We start from the raw sequence: 19,515 nt of genomic DNA on the forward strand, positions 1-19,515 counted from the left end.
GAAACGCTTTCTTCATTTACTACTATCTTTCTCTATTCAGTGACAATGAACCCTGGAGTTTTACCTGCCTGTATGACTCACCGGGTTCTTGCTTATCATGCCTTACTTATATTCGATCCTCATGTATGTTAATAGCCATAACAGTAATATTTACTGAGCGATCATCTTATGCAAGATCCTTCCCTATCATGTATTATCTAATCCCCAGAAACAACTTATGAAGGAGGTACCATTACTTTCCACATTTTACAGATGAGCGAAATCAGGATTAGATTAACTACTTCCAAAATCTCTTAAGACTAAAGAGCCTAAGTTTTTAACAGATTGATCACATGGTTAATGGTGACATAAAGTAAAATTAATTGGTTACTTAAATAGTTTGGGATGTAAATTCACAACTTATCTATGAGGGTTTCTATCAAGATAAAATAAGGAGACAAAAACTTTTAATATAATTTCTAACAGCCAATCTACTTATCTAAAATACAAACCCCTGACCTAAGTGCCCATAACTCACTACAAGAAAAGTAGAATCCAACACACCATGAATCTCATAAGAATGACCAGAAATGCATAAAACCTTTTAAAACATTAGAAAATTCTATGTATAATCTTATACTACGAAATTTGAAAATGTCTTAAAATAAAAATGTTGACTTCATATAAAATTTAAATTATATAACATTATATAAAGATATATAAAACTGACTTTAAAATATATAAGTTATATAAAATTATACAAAATTTAATTTAAATTATGTAAAATATTGACTTTAAATTATATAAAATTATATAAATTATGTCAAATTATATAAAATATATAAAATTATATAAAATATGCATCTCGGATTCTGGAATAAATTGAAATGGGAATCAAAAATCTACCTCTAAATGTTTTTTTCTGGAGAATTTATATCAAAGCTCAATCAAAAACAATCAACCCTGTGTGTTACTTAAACTATTCCAATATAGAGAAGAATATATAAAGTTTCCCAATTTGTTATAAAGAATTAGCACTACATTTCAAAACAGCAGTCATTTGTGGGGCACCTGGGTGGCTCAGTCGGTTGGGCTTCCAACTCTTGGTTTCGGCTTGGGTTTTGGTCTCGGGGTCATGGGATTGACCCCACACTGGCCTTGTGCTCAGCTCAGGGGTCTGCCTGGGATTCTCTCCCTCTGCCCTTACCCCTACTCTCTTTCTCTCTCTCAAATAATAAATCTTAAAAAAAAAAAAACAGTCATTTTTAAGGAGGAACTTTAAATTGAAATATTTTTTAAGGGACACCTGGGTGGCTCAGTCGGTTAAGCGTCTGCCTTCGGCTCAGGTCATGGTCCCAGGGTCCTGGGATCGAGCCCCGCATCGGGCTCCCTGCTCGGCGGGGGGCCTGCTTCTCCCTCTCCCACTCCCCCTGCTTGTGTTCCCTCTCTCACTGTGTCTCTCTCTGTCAAATAAATAAAATCCTTAAAAAAAAAGAAATATTGGGCGCCTGGGTGGCTCAGTTGGTTAAGCAACTGCCTTCGGCTCAGGTCATGATCCTGGAGTCCCGGGATCGAGTCCCGCATCGGGCTCCCTGCTCGGCAGGGAGTCTGCTTCTCCCTCTGACCCTCCTCTCTCTCATGCTCTCTGTCTCTCATTCTCTCTGTCTCAAATAAATAAATAAAATCTTTAAAAAAAAAAAAAAAGAAAAAAAGAAATATTTTTAAAAGACTAATGCTAGAAAATATGTATTTTTTATGTATCAGATAAGATTGCAGTAGAACACAGACAAAAGGGATTACTGAGGGAATTTAACATTTTTTATGGATACGGATTTTTTAAAGACAGAGTTAAAGGGAACAAACCTTAAGTACCAGTACCACTAGGCAGTTACCAAAACACTGCAAAAACTCTAGCATAAGTAAAGGCACACAGTAACTTCTGCACCAACTCTGATGGGCAACATACCAGGGAAATAGGTACTACAACCTCTTTCCCATATGCAAACTCCCATTGGCTAAACCCAACTAGAAACCTGGTGGCAAAAGTGCCAAGGCAACATAGTCCATGGGGCTTATTCTATTAAACAGGGTGATAAAATGAATGACAGATCTGGAAGGACAGAGGATATCCAGCACTGTCCATTTTTTGTAGGTTTTTTTGGTATCAAGCATCCATTTTTATCTTTGTCCAGGTGAAAAACATTATCTTCAACAAAAGAAATCCGTAAGAATCTATCGACCAAAACGTCATCCTGGGGTAATGTCAATCCAGTTATTATCCCACCTGAAACCAACACTGAAAGGTTGGTCATCACCGGTGGTCTTCATATAATGGGTAGAGGAAAACAACAGTAGGACAATTGACAAGTTCTATAGTTCTTCCTTCTATAGCTGGTCAGAAAGCCTGAGTTGACAAACATCACTTCCTTTCCTATCATCCAGGTTGTGTTCTCTTTACTTCCTGCCTATACCTCAACTGGTCTGGAATTTTACATAGCATTCTCAAGTCTTCAGCTGTTTTATCTCTGTTTGGTTGCCACAGTTATCCTTTTAACAAGTATTATTGGTTGTGGGAGTGTTAAGAGGCACCCAAGTAAATTCCCTCAGTCCAAAATATATTTTGGGGGAACACTGTATAGAAGCAACTCAATTTCCCCTGAGTAACTATGACCTATCATTTCTGCCAGTTCAGTGACCACCCTCTCTTCCTGTTGATCATTTAATATATAGATAAATATTTATATATATATATAAATTTTTATAAATATATATATAAAATATATATATAAATATATAAAATTAGGGTACAGTCTCAGCTTTGACTTTAAGGGAATAATGACTGTGTTATCTGATGAAAGTTTTTATCCCTTGGGGACTAGGACTCAACAAGACCAAGGCAGAAAGCAAAAATTCCATAAATGGATTTTTAGATACAGTAGGACGAGGCACTAATCCTTTGCCACTCCAAGCTCCTTACCCTATCCATTATGGCTATAAAGGATCCAGCAAAACAGAGTTGTTTCTGCCTTATTTAACACATATACCATGTTCTAAGAAAATTTTATTCTGCAAATTACAACACAATGGACACCATTCCTGCAAGTCAGTGGTTTCTGGGTTTAGGGTACAGAGTAAGACATACAGGTGAATTTCATGAGCAGGACTTTGTTACTATACTTCTCTTGATGCAAATAAGTTTCTTGATCAGAAGTGATGTTGTACAGAATATAATAATAATGAATAAGACATTCTGGAAGTCAAACAATGTTGAGTGTTGGTAGAGACATGGAGGGCAGTGAAAATAAATTCATATCTAGAATATATGTTTAAGTCAGGAGGATAATTTGCCACTAGTTGAGATATATTTTAACTGCCTTTGGGTATATTGGTTGCCCTGGGGAAAGGTAGCATATCAGAAGCTCTCAGAACTGGCCCCTATAGTTAGTAAATCAAGCAGTCCATCTGCAGTGAGGGTAGCTAGACCAGTCTTGATGAAGGAAAGGCATGTTTCCGAATCCATGCTTATGTCATTATGGCCACTCTTTACATGGTACAATTACACAAGACACTGAATGACATTCCCTGTATAGACCATCTTTTCTTTCTGATTGAGAACTTCTTCCACAAAGGATATCCTCAAGTGAACATTAACAAGTTGCAAAAATATCTTTCAGTTCATATACAAGGCAATAAAAACAAGCAGCACACAAATGTGAGATGCTTGCCTATATAGTTACTTGTGCTTTCCAAACCTACTTGTATCTACCATTTCATTTAATAAGAAATACTGCTTTACATGTCTAATTTTATGATTTGTTACAGTAGATAACACATACTTCATCATGGGGAGTTCAGATCATAATCGTGTTTATGTCTAATATACCAACATCTAGTGGCAAACCAAGATACTATAAGCAGAAGAAAGCATGGTCTTACTACAAAAACCTAGGGGTCCTCACAGTGATTTCCCTGTGAAGACTTGTCAGAGGCTTCCTACATCCTGCCTGTCTGCCAAAAATACTGCCTATCCCTGCTGCAAGAACTTTACCTTGTTTCAGTTCCTACCCAATTTTGGCGATCTTAGGCATTACCCAATAAATATGTTAGATTAATGTATATAAATGAGGTAGATGAGGTCTCCCAAATCCCAAAAGATATACCAAGGGATATTCAAGTGCAGAATGTGGAACGTGCAAAGTGGATACTGTAACATGGCCTTGGCCACACTGTTATGGTAGGCTCCTGATATTTTTGTGGTTTTTCTCTAGCGTGCATATACTTTACTAAGGCTTCTAAAATACCTTAAAAATAAATAAATAAATAAATACTTCAACTAACCAAGTCCAATTAGCTTAACACCATCAAGATAAAATCCAGCATGACGTTCTGTGGGATAGTAATATAATCATGGTACCTCTAGACTGGAGTTTCACAAATGTCAGTCTGGGGCTAGATAGTCCTTGTTATGTCAGGGCCTCTCCTGTAGGCCCTGTAGGATATCTCCCAGTGTCCCTGACCTCTACCCACTAGGTGCCAGTAGCACTCTCCAATCCAGTCATAACAATCAAAAAATGTCTCCAGAAAGAGAAAATTGGCCACAGTTGAGAACCACTGCTCCAGGCCATATTATACCAAAGAGCAAGACGATGTATGCAGTACTGATATAAGACAATGGTGGTGTACTCTTGTTCCTCCACAGAAAAGCAAGTCATCTTGATTACTTTGCAGTTGAAAAGTGAAACAAAACGTGTGCCAGATCAATAGCTATACATTAGATATCAGGGTCTATGTTGATTTGCTCCAGAAAAGGTACCAAATCTGGAAACATGGCTATAATTAGTATTATGTATACGTTATGATTATAAAGTAATAAAAAATAAAGTTATAATTTTGATTATATTTATAATGATCTAAAGTCATTTTTCCATGACTTTCTCGTTCATTTATACCAAATACATAAAAAAAAGTGAAAATGTAGTAGGACTCACCATCCCAGTATCTTTCAAATCTTGATGGCATCACAAAACTCCATAATCCTCTTAAGAATACAGTATTACTTCTAGTTTACTATTTCATTCACGGGTTTTTAATTATTTCTTCCTACAATAATATCTCTCAATCCACAGGCCAGGTAACCAGTGTGGAGATTCTACCAGCTAATATATCTATACCCTTTCTATATCCTAAGACTAGGGAAAATTACAGGATGGGTATTTCACTGTGATATAGAGCAGTTTGGGGCCAAGTCTATTATTGGACCTCTGTAAGTCCCTTTCTTACCAGTGGACCATGGCACTATTCTAGAACTCCAGAGATCAGGTGAGTTCAGATCCATTATCTAATCACCTCTAATGAGTATGAATACTACCCTTCCCCCTCAACACTCGATAAAAGGTTTTAGGATAGGTTTAGGAAAAGAGAAGCATCACATACTCCTGGCTTTGTTGTAAAACTCTTCAAAGATATCTAGCCTCCCTATCAATAATGAATTCTGTATCTTTGAACTAGCTTAGATCTGGGAATTGGTTAAAGGGTTGTGAAACCCTACAATATTGATTCAGACTGGGTTTCTGCCCATGAGACTTAGAATTTTCCCACTTAAACATGTCAATTCAGGGGCACCTGGGTGGTTCAGTTGTTAAGCGTCTGCCTTCGGCTCCAGTCATGATCCCAGGGTCCTGGGATCGAGCCCCGCATCAGGCTCCCTGCTCTGCAGGAAGCCTGTTTCTCCCTCTCCCACTCCCCCTGCTTGTGCTCCCTCTCTCGCTGTGTCTCTCTCTGTCTAAAAAATAAATAAAATCTTAAAAAAATAATGCCAATTCGGTTTCTGAAACTTATTCGTGTAATGGAGCCAACCTTGCCTCTGAAGGTTAGCATAGCCATGTAGTTTCTATCTCCCCAGGATCTGGATGGACAAATGAAGAATATCCAGTACAACTTATATCCTACAGGTCTTTTTGAATTTACAAAAAACAAGGGTTACAATAAGAATATAAGATTTGGGGCACCTGGGTGGCTCGGATGGGTAAGCGTCTGCCTTTGGTTCAGGTCATGATCCCGGGGTCCTGGGATCAAGCCCCGCATGGGGCTCCCTGCTCAGCAGGAAGCCTGCTTCTCCCTCTCTCACTCCCCCCTGCTTGTGTCCTTCTCTCACTGTGTCTCTGTCAAATAAATAAGTAAAAATATTAAAAAATAAATAAATAAAATAAAATGTTAAAAAAAGTAATATAAGATCAATTAAATTTCATAGCAAAAAGCCCTGGTTAATTCAATTTATTAAAATTTGACAGAGTAGCTAATATTTTAGCTACTGAAAATGATGAATAAATTATAACCCCTACATTCCTCAAAAATTCAGTCTGATGTAGTAACAGTACTAACTGATATTATAAAAATTAAAACCTGACAAATACAAAATTTATATGTTCTAAGCATTATAGTAATAAAAATAAACAAAAGAAATTAAGAATAAATGCCAAAAAAAAACGAAATGGAAATGTCAGAGTGTAACAGATTAATCTAAAAAAGAATGGATAGAAATCATAGATTAAGGACAGTAATAAATGAAATTTAAATGCTACATTAGGACTAGAGAATATATTTCAGTTTGAAGTAACCAGAATTCTGTCACAAAAATTGTATCCTAGAAAATGTCATATTTAGTAAAAAGGACCAATATTTTCTATTTTATACTTTAGTTATTATGACCTCTTCTTAATACCACTGAGCCTATCTTAAAAACTCAGACAAAAGGTAAAATACTTTTTATTATAGCAATTAATTGCTCTTACAAAACTGAAATTGGAAACATGACCAGATTGGTAACAAAATGGAGATAATAGGAAATACAATCTACAAAAAGAAAATAGCATGGCTACAGATAATTTTTCAAGAAAGAAATGTTTTTCACATTATTCCCAGGGACCCCATGAACAATTTAGTATTACTCAAAAAGCTCAGAATTATTTCAATAAAGAAATCCTGTAAGTTGGTTTATTCATTAACTTCTGAAACAGTTCCTTCCTCCCTTCTGTCCTCTTTCATGTGGCGGGCTCATCTGTGCATTATAGAGTGTCCCTCTCCTTATTCAACAAATACCTACAAACTGTCTACCCTATGCCAGATAATAGGCTAAACAGTGGTACAAGTTTGTGCTGAAACTCTTTGTTAAGTAACACATTTTAACATCCTACAGAGGCTTATGGGTCATTGCCTTTCTGATCTTCTCCAATAACCCAAATAACTGACAGTAATGATATTGTGGGTGGTCAGTGGATCTGTGCCAAGTATTCTGGATGGAATGAAAGGGAATAGGATGATTAGAGTTTAGAGTTGGAAGAGACAACTGCTTCTCATCCAAATCCTATAAAAGATAAAACTCAGAAGTCCTTTGTGAGCAACAAAGGTCAATTAAAACAGATTGTGTCATGGATTAAAAACAAGGCTCTGGTCACACTCATTGTTAATACCATTAAATGGATTAAGATGGTACCAAGCAAATACTTTTAATTGGAAAATACGACTTAGAGAAAAGTACCTAAGAGTATGACTCTCCCATTAGTCTGATATGCTTAATTAAGTCCAGAGAGAGGCATGAGGTTAAGAAAGATAAGACATAGGGGCGCCTGGGTGGCTCAGTTGGTTAAGCGACTGCCTTCGGCTCAGGTCATGATCCTGGAGTCCCTGGATCGAGTCCCGCATGGGGCTCCCTGCTCGGCAGGGAGCCTGCTTCTCCCTCTGACCCTCCCCCCTCTCATGTGCTCTCTCTCTCTCATTCTCTCTGTCTCAAATAAATAAATAAAATCTTTAAAAAAAAAAAAAAAGAAAGATAAGACATACAACAAAACTATGAGTATGGTTATTGGCACATAACCTGAATCAATGAGATAACAAACTGGCTTTTGAAACAGTTGCACCACCAAATGACCCACCAGCCTCTTCTCAGAGGGATTATGACTGAATGAGTATGAAAATAACCCTTAGCTCCCAAATTTCTACAGGTAAGAAACAGGCTGATACAGATTCCAACCATCCAAGGAGTATATTCTCTTTTTGCCCTCTTCAAATATAGCCAAAGACAATAAAAAGGACCAATAGAGAACACTGAGCCCCTCCCAAGAAGCAGGTTTACTCAAGGAGCAAGCATAACATCTTCCCAGTGGGATTTCAGGATTTCTCTGAACTAGTGACTGCTATGTATTTTCTCCTTTCCAACCAGTATGATTATTGTGACAAATATATTTCTTATGTGTTTGGAGTATTAAAGGAAAAACACAGAGAATGCTAGTGCTAATGGGAATACAAAGAGAGTCAAGATTCAAAATGTATCACACACAAAAATGGAAAACAATAACATTTTTTAAAAAAATTAGAAACTCTTTAGGATCTAGAACTAGGTAAAGAATTCTTAGACTTGACAACAAAAATATAATCTATAAAAGGCAAAATTGATAAACTGAATTTCGTCAAAATTAAAAAACTTTTGCTCTTATAAAAAACCCTGTTAAAAGTATGAAAAGATAAGCTATACATCAGGTGAAAACATTTGCAAATCACTTATCTGACAAAGATCTAGGACTTAGAATACATAAGCAACTTTCAAAATTCAACAGTAAAAATTAAACAATCCAGTTAGAAATGGGCAAAAAACATGAACAGACATTACACCAAGGATAAATAGATGGCAAATGAGCACAAGCAAAGATGCTCAACATCATCAGCCATTAGGAAAATGCAAGTTAAAGCCACAGTGAGATTTCATCGCAACCTATCAGAATGGCTAAAATAAAAAATAATGACAGCACCAGATGATGGCAAGGGTGGAATCACTCATACTTTCTGGTGGGCTATAAAATAGTACACTCCCTCTGGAAAATAGTTAAACAGTTCTCAAAAAAATAAACATAAAACTACCACATGACCCAGGTGTTTTGCTCCTGGGCATCTATCCTAGAGAAATGAGAATTATGTTCACACAAAAATCTGTACAAATGTTCCCAACTTTATTTGTAACAGCCAAATAAGGGATCATCTCAGATGTCCTTTAGTAGGTGAATGGTTATACAAACCATGCATGATATATTCATACCATAAACTACTTAGTAATTAGCAATAAAAAGGAATGAATAATTGATAACCACCACTCTGACGAGTTTTTAGAGAATTAGTCTGAGTGAAAAAATCCAATTCCGAAATGTTAAATACTGTATAATTACCAAAATATAGTAAAATCTTTAAACGTAACAATGTTAGCATGAGGTAATTTACAATAGAAAACTTTTTAAATATAAGTATTCAACTTTATGAGAATGGTTAAAATTTAAAATGGAATGTTATGCAAGAATAAGAATGCTCAAGGTTTGCAAACTATACAAAATACTAACTTGATTAGAAATAGGCATATTAAAAACATTAACATGGTCCCAAAGTTTTCCTTGAGAAAAAACAATGAATTTTTTTTTCTTTTCCCATTTCTTTCTATTGTCCAAATTGTCTGCAATGACCCACAGAACTTCTCTAACCAGAAAAATGTATTAATAAAAAACACAACAAAAGAGGGCTCATTAAAAAGGTTATCTATAAAATGAATATAAAAGTATAAATAATTCACAACTCTGTTTTAACATGTAACAATATCCAATATATATTCTTAAAGAAAAAGTGTGTATCTAGAAATTCAAAATGCGTTTCCTTAAAATTTACATTTGAATACATATGTGTAAATGTGATTTAAAATGTATGAATATGTATGAATGTTAGTAAGAGTGTGTGGATGTGATTGTGCATGAGTGTGTATTAATGACTATAATGAAAGTGTGTGTATTATGTGTGACTATTTGTGAATACATGTATAAATGTATATATACATTAAGAAGGCTAAACAATATTAGCAGTGGGTAATCTATGTTGTGTTATAAAAATATCTTATTTCCTTCCTTTTTTGTTCCATTTATTCACCATTTTTTTCCTTTTATTCCATTTCTTTTTGGTTTTGGTTAAGTTTTATCTTCTGAATGGCTTGCAAAGGATGTATCATGTTTAAAATTAGATTAAAAAAATTAAAGATATTTAAATAGGCACTTTGACTATTTAAAAGGTAATATTTTAGTATACTATTTTGAGTGGATCAATTTAAGCTGAGCTACACCAAACAAATTTACCTTCTCATCTTCTAAGAATATAATCCTGGAAACATAGCTAATTAAAACCCTCTAATATATTATTTTGGAAGTGTTTAGCCAGACTTGAGATACATCAATATCAAGTGACACCTACCAAAGGAAAAAATATATATATGCACCATTTTGAAAGATTTTTAGTTGCTTATATGATTTTGTAATTACCATTGCCCATAACTAACCAAACCAAGAAAGGTAGTTTTTCATTTGTTTTATTTGTTTCCTTCTTTTGAGAGAGAGAGAAAGAGAGGACTAGCAGGGGAAGCTGCGGAGGGAGAGGGAGAAGCAGGCTCCCCACTGAGCAGAGAGACCGAGGCTCAAGGCTGGATCCCAGGACCCCAGGGATCATGACCTGAACTGAAGGCATATGCTTAACCAACTGAGCCACCCAGACGCCCCAAGAAAGGTAGTTTTTTACATTAGTATAGCTGTTACTTAATTATCATGAGCATCATTATTCATTGCCAGTATTTAATGAGCACTTACCTACACCAGGTACTGCCTTATCACTTATGTGTACAGTCTCCTATGAGGTAGGGGTTATTATCATCATCATAATTTATAGTGAAGCTTGTCCAGGGCCACATAGCTCTATCACACAATGTTTGAGCAAAATTTAAATTGTTTTGTCTGACCCTAATATCCCTGCTATACTCCTGCATACTTTCCTTGAATGTAATGTGCTAATATTATTAAAATAAAGGGAAAAAATACATTAAAACACACAGTGGCTCTTCGTGCATTTTTTAAGAACAGTGACTTAGAAAACAGAATTTCCTCATTTCTTTCTTACCACAAACCACATTTTTACCAACCTTTCTGAGGAAGCGACAAAAGCATTGCTTAATAATTACCTCCCATACATTATACCAATAAGAGACAACTATGCCTATGGTCAACTTGAATGCCTTATCAGAGCATTTCCTTTTATTTTATACATGAAAACAAATAAGGGTAATCCCTACTAATAGTCTATCAAGAAAAAATCCTGCCATTTTAGCATCACCTTAGAAGCATGGTAGCTACACAGGGAAATCCATAGTTTAGCAAGTAATTAAGACAAAAACCAAAAGTAGAATATCAAAACATTGTGTTACTATTTCTGAATATGCTTCTCATTTTAGCTTCCTTTTTCGCATTGCAAATTTTTCAGATCCCAAATCTTACACATAAAGATCATCTATACTTTGCCTCTGATAACACAATTCTGCCCAATTCAGTGCCTCCCCCAAAAAAAGAAAAAAAGAAAGAAAACGCCCCATTACTCTTTAGGCCAAGTTTATGGAAAATGTGAACAGAGCATCCCAAACTGCCTCTATCTGACATTAACTGCTCTTACTGCCTTCTGTGGGAAAGGAAGTCATTAGACTCCTAATATGCCTCTACTGAAAGGATCCATTCGTTCATTAATGTATCTGACAACTCAACAAACCTTTCTTGAACACATACCATCCATGACATGCTATTCTAAAGCTGGCCATAACGAAGATGCTAAATTCAACAAGGGCTTTCAAAATTACATAAGATAGCATAGAACAGGTATTCCCAAAGCCTGTTCACCAAAACACTTATCTGGGGGAGAAAACATAAAGTGAGCCCTAGAAGCCAAGTAAAGGGGCAAGCAGTGGAGTCCTTTGGTACATATCACATCCTCTAACTAAGGATTCAAAACTGCATTAACTTTTATAGGGATGCAACAGAGACACCCCTTAACTTTGATTTTCCCAAACTCATTGAACCATGGAACTTATTTTTAAGATACTCTTAATATCTTCAGAAACTGTGCTCTGCAGATCATACTTTGGGAAATGCTGGGACATTATATTCTTTCGCACAAGGGCATGCATTTTTAAGTCTCTATTTACAAATTATAGCTGTGAGCAGAAATGAGTTTGTGCTAACAACTCATTGACACATGCCTTCCTACTTAATTTTCTCTGTTAGTTTCCTCTATTTCAGAAGCTTGGTCATTTGAATTTCAACAGAACTGGCTGCATTAAAGTATCTAGTATTTCATGACAGTTGTGAAACTTCTATTTTAAAGGAATTTATAAAGCAATAATCCTGAAATGAAAAGAACCTCTGTGCCCACAACTGAAACAGTACAAAATAATCAAGCACCAAACTGGACATATGTTTCCCCAAATGGACTGATAAGATAACCTGGGTAGTTTTTAAAAATATAAATTCCTGAGTCCTACTCCAGACTTACTGAATCAGGATCCCCAAGGGCATTAAGTGACGGTAGCAAGCATCCAGGGTAACTCATATTATCTGGGAAGTTTAGGGGAGACTGAAGTGCCTTGGATATTAAAAACTGTGCTAGTTGCATCTGGAGCACTGACTATCCCTAAAATTTAGTTCTAGATCTTTTATTGTATGTATTGAATTTAAAAATCTTTTGAATCATTTGTTTTATTATACCATTACATCTTCTAAGATATCATCTTTCCTTTTTATTCATTTGTTATAATTAAATTGAAATATAAGAAAAATAAAACTGATTCTTTATAAGGAAGAAGGAATATCAAGAAAGAACACTCAGAGGCCCAGGAAAATTAAAGTATACTGTATTAAATTAGCGATTGTAAAACTGTAAGATCCTTGGCCCTATGTCTTCTCCAATCTAGACAAGTATTCCATATTAAAAAAATCCTTATGAATACAAGATAAAAGACAAAACAGTAATTAAAACTAAATCACACACTGAGTCCCACGTCAATCATTTTCCTAGTTCAACATTTTAAATAGTCACTTTGCATAACTAATGTCCTTTGGTACAGAATTCTTCCTGAAATACCAATCTAAAACATTAGAAATTTAATGCTGAAGTAAATGTAAAGTGTTGAGAGCTACCTTTTCCTGAGAAAGGAATGGAAAAGAGAAACAAGAAAATAATACAACTTAAGAAAAGTTAACCAACTATTGGTCAATAAAGAAAAAGAGCTTCACTGGATTTAGTAATTACCTACCCATAATTTCTAAGTTTTTACTAATGATCCCCCTCCCAAACTCTCAAAGAGACAAAAAGATTATTTTCCTTAACACCGTTAAATTAACACTCATCCACAAGGAATTAAAAAGTGCTTGGAGGAAAACAAAATATTATGTGGTAAAGATTTACTTAATATATTTTTACAATATTTCAAAGTTATATTAAAATATATTATAACAAGTTAAAATATATCAAAAGTAAATATCAAATATTATTTACTTGAAAATATTTTATGACACTATTCTATTTTCAGGCTAACATATATAAAAATTAGTCCTGAGAAGCATTTCTCTCAATTTTAATTCTTCCCTTTTTTGTATCCAATAACAATCAAAACTTCCCTTTGATAAATATTATCTCCAAAGTTAGATAATCACATCTAACCCTTAGGTCTTCATAAAAGTTTCCCTTAAAAAAATACTTTTCCAAACCTTTAATTTTTACAGAATAGAAAATTCAAGCTGTTTTCAAACACACTTTTCTACCTTTTGCTAACTCTTAACATCCTTTTATTTTTCTAACACCTGTAGAAATTATACATGCTTATCATATTTCACATGTTTTCCTTTAATTACCATTATATTACTTTAATCTCCTCTTATAGAGATGATTTCATCCAACTGAGCCCTGACTTTTCTCAAGTTCAAAAAACAACAACAAAAAAAGCACATGAAGGAAAAATGCTAATTCTCTCAATGTCATTTTCAAATTAAATTACATGTATAATTTTAATTAATAAAATGATTTCTTAGTGTTAGGCTCTTTAGGTTATTTATCTTATATTACCTAACAAGATTGTACATGCCCTTGTTTCCAATTTATTTACAGGGAGTTTTCAACTCTTTGGTTTCTTTGCCCACTGATCTCCAGTTTTCTTGTATACTCTCCTTAGACTTGGACAAATCATTAAGCTTTTTGGTTATAGAGTCCAAAATGTGCAAAAGTGGATTAACTTACTTGAACAGACAAGTTATTATGTTTTTAAGGAAGTATAGATCATTATAACTGGCTATTTGAAATTGCAGAAAATGGTTTAAATTCATAAAAATAATTATGTAATAAGTAAACACTTAAAAAATAAATTCATAAAAAAATTGAAACTATTCAATATAGTTAATAAACCTATGAGAAATAAACAAAAAAATTAAAAACATTAAACAAAGTATAAAAACTAGTACTAGTTTTAGCTGTTACTGACCTCTCTATGAAATCACTATGAAGTCACTTCACCTCTTATCCTAAGGTTCTACACTGTAAAAGAAGGAATTTATGATTTCTAACATTCCTTCTGTTTCTAAATGCCTGGGTTCCATTCCTTTAGATATGTAATGTGGTTTTAGTCCTGAATTTTGTATTGGTTATACTGTTAACACGACACATACATACCACAAAGGCACATTCCTAAAAAATGCAAAAATTCAAAATAGCAACTAGGCATTTTCATATACTAAGTGTGAGAGAGTAACTGGTACATCCCTTCCTAAAAGTCAGTGTGGCATTATCTATCAAAAATTAGAATGAGGAAGGCCTTCAAATCTAATATGAGCACTTCTAGGAATGAAAACTAAAGAGTAACTGGCACACTTATATAAACATGTATGTTCAAAGATATATATTACAACACTGGATAGATATATAATATTCAGTTCACACTAATTCCAAACCTGATTTCTTTATTTCCACTCCTAATGCTGTTCTACATTCTAGTGAATGGCCCCAGTTGGTCAAGCCAAATATCAAGGAGTCATTACTCCTTCCTCTTTCATAATCAATCTACCAAAGAGTCCTATCTTTTTCCTTGAAAATACATTGTGAATCAATCATCCCTTTAGATCTCTCCTGATACCAACCCAGTCCAACCACCTTTATCTCTCACCTGGACTATAGTAAAAAACTCCTAGGTGATTTTTTCCCATTTACTCTCGTCCTTCAGAGCAACAGAAGCCAAAATGATATCAGAACATAAGCTCATGCACGTCTCTTTGGAAAACTTTCTCAGGGCACTTGGGTGGCTCAGTCAGTTAAGCGTCTGCCTTCTGCTCAGGTCATGATGTTGGAGTCCTAGGATGGAGCCCTGCATAGTCGGACTCCCTGCTCAGTGGGGCGTCTGCTTCTCCCTCTACCTCTAACCAACCCCCATCCCCTGCTCGTGTGCTTCCTCCTCTCTCTCTCTTTCAAATAAATAAAATCTTAAAAAAAAAAAAAAAAAAAGGAAAAACTTCCTAATGGCTTCCCACTGCACTTAAAGGAAAATCTAAATGCCTCATGTTGGCGTCTACCTGTCTCTCCAATTCATCTCATGCCATGTTCTCCCTTGCTTTGATCATGCTGGCCAAAGTGACAATTCCTAAAACCTACCAACCTCTTTCCCCCCCCCAAGGCCATTTACCATGTATTTCTCCAACCTGGAAAGCATCTTTCAAAGCTGGCTCCTCATTATCCAGTTATTGTCACAACGGCCTTCGTTTGCCCACATATTTTCTCTTTTATACACTATTACTTCATACTATTTGTTCCCTTCATACACTCACTTTAATCCTCAATTATTTTGTTTATCAACTTTGTATTTCTTCCCACTACTACATAAAATCCTGATGGCATGAAACTATTTCACTGCTATTATCTCAGCACCATGTACAATCTGTATCAATATTCATTTTATGAATGACAGAACATAAGGGCAACCTGAGTTTTTGTTTCCATTTGCCAATGATAAGCTATTATATAAACTATGAGTCTGATTTAGACTAAAAACCTCACAATCAGCCAATTCCTCTATCTAATCTACTTCAACTAAAATAATAAAAAATATCAATAAGACATATCAAAAAGAACTTAGTGAAAACTTACGTAGTACACCATAATGTGACCTGGTTTTAGCAATCTTCTCGGCTTCATCTCTGCCCCCCCCACCCACACACACACCTTAATTTGTGGCCATTTCCCCTTGAGAATTATAAATCGTTCAGATTAGCTGCAATTCAAAGTGTGTACGGCAAGAGATGAAGCTAAGAAAATTGCTGAAGAGAGATCAGGCTTTGGTGCTGGAACAGGGGTTATGTTTTAGTTTAGAGAGTCAGAGATTTTATCGAAGCTCATATACTTTAAGAACAAGGAGGGCATCTGATCAACTGGAAGAGTGAGGAATCTGATTTAGCACAAAGATTACCACGTAAATGCAATAACACAATATTTTTGCTATCACAGAATCAGTATCATGTTTCTTGTGTGACAGACTCAGGTTTAGACTTTACCTTACTGTTAAAATTTCAAAAGTATCATACTAAAGCCTAGTGTGCCTTGTTCCTAAAACTACCTCCAGTGAAATTACGTCACATTGGCCTTACAGAATCTTGTCCAATATTAGATAATGTACTAGAATCTATATAAGTGATCTTTCCACTGATAACGTATTTTCCTTATCTCATTTATTCCAAACTCTACCACACTTTAAAAACACCCTCTATTGGGGGCTCCTGGGTTGCTCAGTTGGTTAAGCGTCTGCCTTCGGCTCAGGGCATGATCCCGGGTCCTGGGATCAAGCCCCACATCTGGCCCCTTGCTCAGTAGAGAGCCTGCTTCTCCCTCTCCTACTCCCCCTGCTTGTGTTCCTTCTCTAGCTGTCTCTCTCTTTCTGTCAAATAAATAAATAAAATCTTTGGGGAGAAAAAAACTCTCTATTGGTCCTATATGCTTGTATATTCTATTTTTATTTCCAAAATGAAGGCTGCTTACCTAATAAGTATACTCCTAAAACCATGATGCATAATTGTTAAAAATATTATTGTTAAATTGTTAAAAATACTTTCCAATCTGTCGTCATTCTATAATTTCGAAGTTGGTCTTAGGAATGTTAACACTTTAGTATTAATTTTCAATATTAAAACTCACAAATGTAATGGCCTTAACTTTTTAAAAATAATGCCTATATTGCAGCAGGCCCCAGTTCTCCTTTCTTCTTACCCTAAGCCTTTTCTTCACTTACCTAACTCCTGAAAGTTAATTTCATAGCCCTCTTTTTCTCAACATTTGCTATTAAAAATCCCAGGAAAGACAATAAAAATGTTAAGGTCCTCATTAGCATATCCCTCTGGCTCTACCATAATTGTTTTTCCATTGAAAATGATTCTTTGGGAGGAAAAAAAAAGTAGAAATACAGTCAAATTTCCTTTTGAGCCTTTGGATAATGTACTTTTTTCAACTAACCAGAGCAACATGTTAGATAACTCATGAAGTTCTGAATCTCTAAACTACAGTCATAAGTACAGCTAGCTTCAGTTCTTAGGAAAGGCTTCAGTTCTATAAATTTCATCTCTCTTATCTCAGGAATCAGGAATCAATATGTCCAGGGTGCAGAGCTGTAAGCACAGCAAATAAAACCAGAAGGGGGGGGGTGCGGTGGTTTGGGGGGTGCCTGGGTAGCTCAGCTGGTTAAGTGTCTGCCTTCAGCTCAGGTCATGATCCAGAGTCCCAGGGATCCTATAGCATTGTGCTCCCTGCTCAGCAGGGAGTCTGCTCCTCCCTCTGACCCTCCCTCCTTTCGTGCTCTCTCTCTCACTCTTTCTCTCAAATAAATAAATAGTATCTTTAAAACACACACACACACACACACACACACAAAGGGGAAAACTACAGATCTTAGAACCCCAATGAGGTTACAAGTGCAAAGGAAAATTGATCATTGCTTTTTGAGGACTGTGTGTAATTTGGAGAATGAGTATCAGAGGATTAGTAATGTGAATAACAACTGAAGCAATGAATAATGCAATCTCTGTAATCTACTTCACACAATTCACATCAAAACAAAGCAGTAAATAGTAGAGGAGACTAAGTCCTTACCTTACCTGTACAAATGAGTTGCAATATAGAATTAAAGGCCTTGTTTTATAGTACTTCTTAAATTAAAACAAACAAAAACACAACAGAAACTTACCTTCAAAAAAGGACCCCAGCTGGTATTTTCCACCAAAAAATTTTGGCATTGAAAATACAAGTGCTCCCAGTCCTATCATAAAGGATGCAAATGCAAGCCATCTTGGTTTGTGTCCTCTTTCACCAAAGAATGACACAAATAAAGATAACAAACAGAATGAGATATCATAGCTTGATGATATCAGGCCCGTCAGAGAACTCTTCATTTCATAGCGCTTCTCAATAGTGGAAATGCTAATATTTACGAGGCCATTTACTATAATACCTAAAAAAGAGAAAAGAAAATATATGAGCATGATTTTTATTAACTTCACCATATGGATTATGATTTTTAACACAATGTACTAAAATTTGGTTATGACTGAAGTTTGTCATTTATTTTGATATTTTTTTAATGTAGCAATTTTAAAAGTCCCAAAGTTTCAAAGCTAGCAACTCAAACATACTTCCTTAAAAATCAGTTTGCTTTTTAAATGGTACATTTGTGAATTTTCAGGTGTTAAATAAAATCAATGCTTACCACATACTAAATTGTAGCTAACTTCATTTTTCTCTATATGACAAACAGAAAATCAGGCAGTAAATTCTCATGAAGTCAGTTCGCCAGAAAGACTCCAAGAGTAGCATACTCATGGACCTCACTCAGAAGAGTACAAAAATACAAGTAACTCCATTGGTCATTAAAGTAATGCCCAATTGCTTCCCAGGTTGTTTAATTATTAAACATACTTATCTGTAACTAGAGATCCTTGACTTAGTCTTATGAAAGGTGAACTTGAGCTCTCAAACCTCTTTTCCTCTAACACTTTTATAGACATTAAAGTTATAATTTAAAAGGTCCTAGAGCAAAAATAAACACTAAGAGTCATTTCAACTACCGGCATTCTAAATCATATGCAAAGTAAACAAAAAATATACACTTCATCTGTCTATTACAACTATGATGGAAGAATATAAGGTAAACAAGGAAAAGTTGAAAATTTAATTGTGACTGACTTAACAAAAATGTTCTGTCCAGATACAGATTAAATTTACAGGAGTCTAAACATTAGTATGAGTTGAAAATAAAAAGCACCTGATCCAATTACAGTTTTTAACTAGTTACCCCCTTTACTTAAGAGGATACCATGAATTGTTTTCATTCATTAATTAACAGAGTATACACAAGCCATGATTTCTACAACCTCCTTAAATTTTGCTTTATCGAGACTGTTAACTGGAAATACATTTCAAGAAAATTGATGTAACAAGTTTTAAAAGTCCTAACATGATTTTACTTTTATGCCAGTTTAATAAGTCAAAAGACAATTTACAATTCTTAAAATTTAAAGGTAAAGTGTCTAACGAACCTAGGAATTACATGCTTATGAGATAAATCTATCTGAGAATATGAAACTTACCCCATCCAAAAATCAACTCCACCTCCCCCCC

General features: G+C 35.0%; 1 protein-coding gene across 1 annotated transcript in view; it reads right to left on the minus strand.

Annotated features, from left to right (window-relative positions):
• The window catches only part of SLCO4C1 (solute carrier organic anion transporter family member 4C1), a 64,327-nt gene that overhangs the window by 42,443 nt on the left and 2,369 nt on the right, over positions 1-19,515 (minus strand). The window contains exon 2 of the mRNA XM_021699139.1: positions 18,086-18,349. Coding sequence (XP_021554814.1) covers positions 18,086-18,349 — 264 coding nt within the window. The remainder of the gene's footprint in view (positions 1-18,085; positions 18,350-19,515) is intronic.

This window comes from Neomonachus schauinslandi, chromosome 7, assembly GCF_002201575.2.
Source record: "Neomonachus schauinslandi chromosome 7, ASM220157v2, whole genome shotgun sequence".
Classification (NCBI taxonomy): domain Eukaryota; kingdom Metazoa; phylum Chordata; class Mammalia; order Carnivora; family Phocidae; genus Neomonachus; species Neomonachus schauinslandi.